At 40.0% G+C, this 8,879-nt stretch overlaps 1 protein-coding gene across 3 annotated transcripts; it reads left to right on the top strand.

Annotated features, from left to right (window-relative positions):
• The first annotated feature begins 4,622 nt into the window (after positions 1–4,622).
• On the top strand, positions 4,623–6,274 carry LOC147613760 (uncharacterized). Of its 3 annotated transcripts, none has more exons than XM_086781735.1 (2): positions 4,623–4,804; positions 4,889–6,274. In XM_086781735.1, exon 2 carries the CDS (start codon positions 5,182–5,184, stop codon positions 6,130–6,132), a length of 951 nt encoding a protein of 316 aa, XP_086637861.1. In that variant the 5' UTR covers positions 4,623–4,804; positions 4,889–5,181; the 3' UTR covers positions 6,133–6,274. The 3 variants fall into 3 exon arrangements, with proteins under 3 accessions (XP_086637861.1, XP_086637860.1, XP_086637863.1); XM_086781734.1 differs by having other exon boundaries at positions 4,623–4,769; positions 4,853–6,274; XM_086781737.1 differs by having other exon boundaries at positions 4,623–4,769.
• Positions 6,275–8,879: the final 2,605 nt, after the last annotated feature.

Here is an 8,879-nt window from a genome sequence, read left to right on the forward strand (position 1 = left end):
TTATGGTGTGTTGGCTAGCACATGCCATGTGCTAACCAACACACCATGGCATAGCCATGTGCTAGACAACACACTATAGCATAGCCATGTAATAACCAAGGAGGTCGTTCTTTAAAATTTAATTCGTGGTATTTTCCCCAATTGATCTGGTGTAGCTCTACAAAAATATGCAATATGCCATGTATTCAAGGGCGATAGCATTGCTTACATTTGGCGTGTCTAACACAAGTTGTGCTTTACTTGGCTATGCCATGATGTGTTGCCTAGCACATAGCTATGCCATGTGCTCCTCCACAAAAAACATGGCCAGGGGAGGCCGTGTTGGCTAGCACATGGCTATGCCATGTGCTACACCCAACACATGATGGCTTTGCCAAGAAATAGCTAAGTAATAGCTTTGCCAAGCCTGCATGGCCTCGCTTGGCCATGTTTTTTGTGTAGCATTTTCCATAACCTTAATAATGAACCCATGGGGTAGGTAGAGCCAATACAAGGGAGAAATCTCTAGCAATTTTACAATGATTGACAAGCACACCTTGAAGGAGGCCGCATCGGCGCGGCCTCCTTCAGGGCCTTTCTTGTGTGTATTTAGTGCAAAAACATATTAACTTAAAGAAGCTCTATGTAGCAAAAATAACAAAGAATCATCAACATTGATTAGTCCCACCTTGCTAAGATTAAGATATTTGTCCACAACAAAATCATGTCTGAGACCATCTTCTTTGGTCCATGAGCCTTCTTCTCTATGCTTGTAGCCTTTAAGCTTTAAACCTAAGCCTTTGTGATCTAGATTGGCTAGGACTTATGTCTTGACTTATGCGGTGGTGGCAAGGACTTATGTCTTGAGATTGGAGTTTGGTCACAGGATTCTTTAGGCTAGGGGACTCTTTGCCTATTGTTGGAATAGTCATGTGAACATATGAACAAGTGGTAAGTATGGTGTCTAGCCTCTGGATCCATGGCATATACCTAAATCTTGGCTATGGCACATGCTCCACAAAAAAATGACAAGGGGAAGCTGCCTCGATGCATATGGAACATATGCCATAGCCAGGCTTTAGGTATATGCCATGTGCAAGACTTACATAACCAATAGCCAATGAAACTCCATGGCATATGCCATGGAGTTGCCTTGGTGGTGAGGGGATTTTTGTGGTCTTGCCTTGCATCTCGGCTTGGTGGTAATGGGCATCATGCCTTGTAAGGGTATCTATATGGGAAAAATTTCACAGGCATATAATGTTGCCTTGTCATATGTTGTTAAAGAGACTGAATCCATATTCACGTTTGGCCATGGATTGTCAAATGCCATGTATGGTGGATGCTTTGATATATATGTATGTTTATGTTTAATGCTCTGATGTATATGTATGTGATATGTATTCCATGTTACATTCCAATTTCAAATTCAATTCTATTCATAACATTTGAATCGTGTCTATCATCCAGGGGAGGTGGAGGCAAATGTAGGAGAAAGGGAAGAGGGGCAAGGAATACAGATCATGATCCTCTACCCTTAGAGAGTTTGGAGGAGATTAGTAGAGGGGTATAGATAGATTTCCAAGAAGAAGAGGATGTGGGTGAAGAAGTGGAAAGCCAGATTGTTGATGGTTCTATAGTCATGAGGTGGACAATGAGCTGGCACCAAAAGAAGCTAACATGCAAATTGCTCCATCTATTATGAGATTTGAGATTCCTCCACTAGATGATAAACAGGGATGAGAACAAAATTTAAATGGACAGGGGACAAGATATAATGCAAAAAACCAAACTTTTCAGTTGTTTTCAATGTCCAATGGTTCCACTATGTAGGTTTATTCCATATGCAAAGGTGAGAGGATTGAGAGATGATGTGTCAGGTTTAAAGACAACTTTTGGTAAAAGGAGGGACATGTGCCAAAAAAAGGGTGCCTTCCCAGTGTCCATGTGGACATGTGATAGAGAGAGCACAATGATTAGTGAGGAGATAATGACAAAATGGGATACTATTTGGCAAAACATCAGTAAGGAGTTTGAGGTAGACATTCGGAGAATCCCTAAATTTCACAAGCTTGCAGGTAGGATGTTTTATGTTTGGAAAGGGAACCACCAACAGTGGTTGGAAAACTGCAATAAAAGAGAGTTTTTCAAATAGCATCACCATGTTTTATGTACCATCATAGATTCGATAAAAGCAAGAAGAATCAAAGGCTATTCCCTTGCTGTTAGCATAACCTAGAGATGAAGAATACATTTGGTGATGCAAATTTCTCACCTAGCATAATCTCCCATGTTTTTCTAGGGCTGGTGCATCCCAAATTCATGAGAAACTCTCTCCTTATATGAGCCTTGCAAAGGAGTAGCACCTTGGCATGTTGGCAACTTGTGGCATACCTCCATTCTTGAATTCACTTCTCAAAGCCAACATCTCACTCTTGCAACCCTTGAGAAGTTGTGCTTGAAGTTGGGATTGTTGTTGATTGAAATTCTCCATCATAGATCTCATCACTAAAATGACCATTTCTGCATATCATTGGTAATGGAAGGACCAACATTTGCATTTTGTACATCCACATTAGTACGTACATTTGCATCATAGATCTCATCACTAAAATGACCGTTTTTGCATATCATTGGTAATGGAAGGACCAACATTTGCATTTTGTACATCCACATTAGTACGTACATTGCCGTCATTTGCATGCTTAGCATCACCCACATTGGCATGTGCATTGCCTTCATTATGCTTACCATTTTACATACATTCTCACCTTCGTTTTCAACATATTGCACAACCTCAACATCATCCACATACTCTACGTTGTCATGATCCATGAGCTCTTGAAGTATGTCTAGATTCTTACGACCTCTACCTCTCGGCATGGTTGCAAATTTGTATCTCCTAGATGACCAATGTAAGGTTGTCACAATTTGGAGATCTAAGGCTTGTTGGAAAGCTCTTGGTACCTATTTTCCAAATATGTACTCTTATTTGTTTCAATCAATGGCCTACATGCCTCTATTTTACGTTTTGGGAAAAGTCAACTTCTTCAAGTTGACCTAGGAAATGACATAAAAAACGAGAGGTATTTGGCTTGAATGAAATCTCTTTGATGAGGCTTTTAAACCATGTAAACCACTCAATTTTACTCCGCACACAGTTTTGACTCAATTAGGGTTTTATACCTAGTCAAACTATCTCTCGTTGACCTAGAATTCGACTTCAAATTGATGAGGTGTTGATGGCTCATCTTGTAGCTTTTAGATTGTACTTTTCAACCATTATTTGCATCCCATAATAGCCCGAATCATCTGTGATTGAATTAGGGTTTTATGAGTGTGAAAAGGGGCAATAATATATAAGACAAGTATAAGCCCTAATCATAATTAACTCATAATCACTTATCATTTTGATGATCACTTTCTTGCTCAAGCAAGCGTCCATGGTGACCTTCTCTCTCATGAGATGGTGCATGTGCACACTCTATGCTATAAGTACAACCTCTCTTTCTTGCAGTGGTATCAGAGCATGGTTCTTGAGCCATGTTTGATCCATTCTACACATACAACCTAATTTTTGAATTTTTAGTTTTTTCCCCTAATTTTTGAGATTTTGTTTTTGACCCATTTGCAAGCCCTAGCTCTTCACAAGATTTCCAATGCTTAGTAGAGATTTCTTGTGAGCATTATTGAGCCTATTTTGACCTAGATTGTTCAAAATAAGCAAAAAATAATTTTCTATTTTTTTTCCTAAATTGCTGAACTTTTCGCTTCTTGTGAGGCCTTTTCGCAAACCCTAGGCTTCCCACAAGCTGTTTCAAGCTTGTACATGGAGTATTAAGCACTTTTGGGCCATTATCAAGCTATTTCTCATTTCCAACCAACCAAGATATTAAGAGGCAAAATGGATATTAGTAGGCGGAGATTTTCGAAATGAAGGAGAGGCCGTTTTTGGTCGCCTACAAGAAGGGCACTTGGTTCTATTACTTTAGGCTTGTCTATGCTTAGGTGAGTGATTTGGAGGCATTTGAAGCATTTTTGGTGATTTTCTTGAGGTTTCTCTCTACTTCTTGTTGCAAACCCGAGGCATGAAGTCTCTCTTTGCAAGCTTGGGAGATGAAGCATGTGAATCTGCTACATTATAAACCCATTGATCACATTGGCTCCATTTGCACAATCTAGCAAAGAATATGCAGGAGTTGCAACAAAGTGCCCAAAATGGCGACTTGTGAGTTTTTTACACGTAATACATGTGATTTCATTGAGTAGGCTAGCTACTTTTTTGCTCAATAAGCACGTTACATGCTTTCAAATTTGTGCATTTCCATAGAGTTTTATACATTTACACGAGAGTCCAGAAGCATAGTTGTACAACCATTCCAATACCATTGCATGCTGAATTCTCCTCATTTTTCAGTGTCATCTTCCTTCATAGTGACACAAACGCACATCCTTGCTAACCATGCATTCTAGTTACCCCACAACTCCTATAGTTGAGAGCTTTTTGTCATAATAAATAATACTAAATAATAATGTTATGAGTGAGCTTTTTCAATAATAACACGTTATTGCTAAAATTATAATAAATAATAATGTTAGAATAACACGTTATTTGCTAAAAGCTATGCCTATGTTGAGGGCATTATGTCATAGTAAGGTTGGGAAGATCGGGCGTGCAGACAGAAATTCAATGATGAACGGCTCTAGGGTTTGAATAGGGTTTATATCCTGCAGTCCATTTGAGATTAGGGTTTGCAAGGAGCACGGGTAGCATGGGACAGCACTGGCAAGTCAGTTTTCTGCTATATCTCCTGTTGCATTTGAGGTCAGGGTTTGCAGATATTAGGGTTTAATATTCCTGTTTCTTTTGCAGTTATTAGGGTTTGATATATGTTCTTGTGTTTGAAAGGCGAAGGATTCACAAATGCAAGCAGTGTATAAAGTCTGGCAAAGTTTTTTTGCCCCTCTTTGACAGTCGCGTGTGAGAGGGTCTGCAGAATCACAGGGTTTAAGGTTCTGCAGCAAGCAGCAGCTTGGCTTTGACAGTCGCATGTGACAGGGTCTGCGGAATCACAGGGTTTAAGGCTTTGCAGCAAGCAGCAAGCAGCAGCTTGGCTTTGCCTGTTTGTTTTGCGACCAGGTTCTGCAGAAAACCCCAAGGTTTGCAGATAACACCAAGAATTTGGGAGACCCGCCTCACAAATGCAAGCAGTTTGCATGCTTGTAAAGAAAAACCCTGGCAGATCAAACTTTTTACCCTTATGTAATAGCGGCAAGCCTTCTTTATGTGATGATGTATGGTGTAGGCCCTTTGCAACACATACAACAGGGGACTCACCAGAGCCTCCTGTTGCAAGTGAGGGGCCATCTAGGGTTGATGCTGCCCATCAGCAGGAACTGGATATGGAGCAGCGCCTAGAAAAGCAGGTCAGAGAGTGGGGTGAGCTTCGAAAGGCTCGATTAACAGCAAGCGTCTTTGCATTCGCCATTGGTTTCTGGGAAGGCCGGCGTGTGCAGCTATGGAGGGAGAAGATTGGCTTGCTGGAGCCATTTGAAGGAAACATGGCCACCAACTGGGGAACCCTCAAAGAAGCCACAGCGATACAGCGATACATCGAACTTACAGAAAACAAGGTATCCCACCAGCTTTTTAAGTCCTATCCTACTGGAACTTCCATCCCAGATTGGATGGGTTGCTCTCCTGATGGCCTCGTGGACAGTAAACTGCCTCTCTTACTTGACAATGGGGGCATCTTGGAGGTTAAGTGCCCCTTCAACAATGGGCGCCCAGACATTGGTGTGCCATGGCCATATGTACCATACTATTACATGCCCCAGGCACAAGGGCTCATGGAGATTTTTGATCGAAGCTGGATGGATTTCTACATATGGACCATTAATGGAAGCTCCATCTACAGGATAGATAGGAATCCGGATCTATGGGAGCTGATGCTGACTGCTTTGAATGATTTTTGGTGGGGCCATGTCGTCCCCGCCAGGCATCACCTGTCTAAGGATGTTAATGCTAATGTGAGGCGGTTTAAACCGGGTCCTCATCATGCACTCTATCTGACAATTGCAAACAAATGCAAGCGATTGGCCGACAAGTCTCCATTGCTCCTGAATGATCGAAAGCCTCGATATGTGAGATAAACCTGGTGTGAACCTTGTACTCCTTGTATGATCTCAAGCTGGTCAAAGTTAATGGTTCCTTTGTTCTGATCATGTGAGATATATGTCTCCAGACTACAAAAGTTTAGACTGTGTGCATTTTGACTTAATGAGTTATTTATTTTTCGTGAGTTGGTTGAGATACACACTTGCACAGTAGTGAATTTCAATGTTCTCACATTGTCTCATCTTGCTTTTGCAAATTGTTTGAATGTGGCAAAAAAGAAATGAGAAGAAAATGATAATTGTACCTATGTGTGTGCATGCACACGAAGGCGAGTGGAGATGTTGCTTTTCAAGAGGTGTGCCCTTACCCTGATTATTTGCACATCATTTGGACATGTGCCCTTGTCTCAATGATCTGTGCAATATTATTGGAATGGCCAGGGAGGGTTCCACAATCATCGTTGTGATAACAGTGCCTTGATAAAGGGATTGAGGCAACTCAACAGCACCAACGCTATTGAACAACAATGTGAGTCTTGATGGGATGCAATCTGCCATGTTATTATTTTTTGGAATTTGCGATGTACAAAAATTGTGATGTTTTTACCGTTAATGGCAATATCCAAGGCAATGATGTGAAAAATACTCATCTTCATTCTCTGTAAAAACATATTTTCTGTCTCTCGTTTTGCAACCTTAAGGGTAGTGTGGATGTTTGTATCATCATCAACACCACCCCCCCCCCCCCCCCGACCCCCCCCCCCCCCCCCCAAAAAAAGAACAAGAAAAAAAAGATAGTTTTGAACAAGCATATTTCTAATTGTAACCTTTTTTCCCAATCAGAACCATACCTTAAAAGCATTGAAGAGGTATTTTCCTTCTTCCAATCAATTTGAGATATATGTTTCAAAATTGAAGGAAGTACTCCATATTTCTACATATTTATAGCAAAAGATTATTCATGTTTGACATTTTTTCAAAAGGTAAGGCCTTTGGTGAACACTTAAACATAGAGGATAATTAACTCTAATCAAAGTTTTAAGTACCTTTACATGCTATAGCCATGGAAGCATTCAATGGGACAATGGAGTGAGGATGTGATGGTGCAGAGGTCCATAATGGAGGTTGCATTTGTGGCTCTATGGTAAAGTACTGAATGACACTTGTTAAACTTTCGATTTTAACATATTTGGCACCGTTGTCAAGGGATTAGCTATTTTTTTTGTTCATTCCAAGCTATTGGGAGTACCCAATATTGCTTGGTGTTGAATAGGAGGTCACACTCCAAAAAAACATGTGGTTTTGGAGCTTGTTATTTTCATACGTGAAAGCCAAAAATCCAGATTTGCAAGATTTTGAAGCCCACAAGACTTTGATTTCGTTGCATTAAATCAAGAAATATCTCAGCACTTATGATTAAAAGTGTAATCCACTGTGAACCACTCCAAAAGGGTAAGCTTTAAGTTGGTGTGGATTAGAGAAAAAAAAATCTTTGTTCATGCATTTTATATTTTTTCATGCATTGTTGGAATTGGTAGCTTATAATCTAAAATCAACAAAAAATAATGCATTTCATTCATTATTGGAATTGGTAGCTTAAAAGCATCTAAAATCAACACAAAATAATTAAAAAAACACTCAATTGCTAGAATTGGTAGCAATATAAAAAAAACGCTCAATCACATGAACAAACATATTAATTAAGATTAGGAACCTTAATCACCTTTCATCAAGTCCAAAAAATCTTATAAAACTCTAAAAGCTGGGCTAAACCATCTTTTGGGCAAGAGATAAGAGTCCATAGTCACGTGTGAAAAATTTTGAGCATGAGATGTAAGTATAAGCTATAAAAGAAGTGAGTGTAAGCTATAACTTATGTGCAACATGAGTCAACTAGGACGTGAGCATGCGTTTAAGGATAAATGAACCTAATACTGTACCAACAAGTTAAACTTGCCTTGAAGACTTATAATGACATACCTATCCATGTCCTATTCAGATTTTTGTGTCATACAGTCTGTACAGCATCAATTTTTACGAAAAAATCTTATCCTTTGTAATTATTATATCAATAAGTATAATTATTGCTTAATAATTGCTCATCAACCTTGACTTAGGCACAAGGCCCCACACACTACTTTGGAAGCCGTGCCCAAGTATGCCTATTTCATAAAAGAAAAAATTTAATGGAACTATTTCATAAAAAATATATTAATCTAGTCATACATGAGCCATGAGCCACGAGTCATAACACATGAGTCCACAAGGTGTGTCATAACATATGAGTACACAAGGTGTGAGTCCACAACATAAGGCGTGAAGCGTGAGACATGAGTCCACACAAGACATGAGTCGTGAGCTGTGTGTCCATATAAGACATGAGTCCACACAAGACGTGAGTTGTGAAATGTGAGACGTGAGCCATGAGTCTAGCTCACTAGACTCGCGTTATCCATGAGCCAGCTAGCCATGAGACATGAGCCCATATAGATGTGAGACATGAGACATGAGACATGAGACATGAGACATAAGCCATGAGTATAGCTCATGGCTCACGAGACATGAGTCTAGATCATAATACGTGAGACATTTTATATAAAAGCATGTGATGGAGTTAGCTAGATGGGGTTAGCTAGCCGTGAGTCTAGATCACAAGACATGAGATGTGAGACGTTCCATACAAAAGTATGTGAGGTGAGTTAGCTAGCCATGGGTCACCTAGCAGTGACGTGAGCCCACAACTTTGTGTGAGCCAAGTTGTTCCAAATTCGCATGATGAACCC

The sequence above is a fragment of the Cibotium barometz genome, chromosome 43 (assembly GCF_041138505.1).
Source record: "Cibotium barometz isolate CiBa-2024 chromosome 43, ASM4113850v1, whole genome shotgun sequence".
Classification (NCBI taxonomy): Eukaryota; Viridiplantae; Streptophyta; class Polypodiopsida; order Cyatheales; family Cibotiaceae; genus Cibotium; species Cibotium barometz.

Bases quoted from the DNA above. Each gene is read 5' to 3' on its own strand.
- LOC147613760 (XM_086781735.1), top strand. From the start codon at position 5,182: ATGCAAGCAGTTTGCATGCTTGTAAAGAAAAACCCTGGCAGATCAAAC.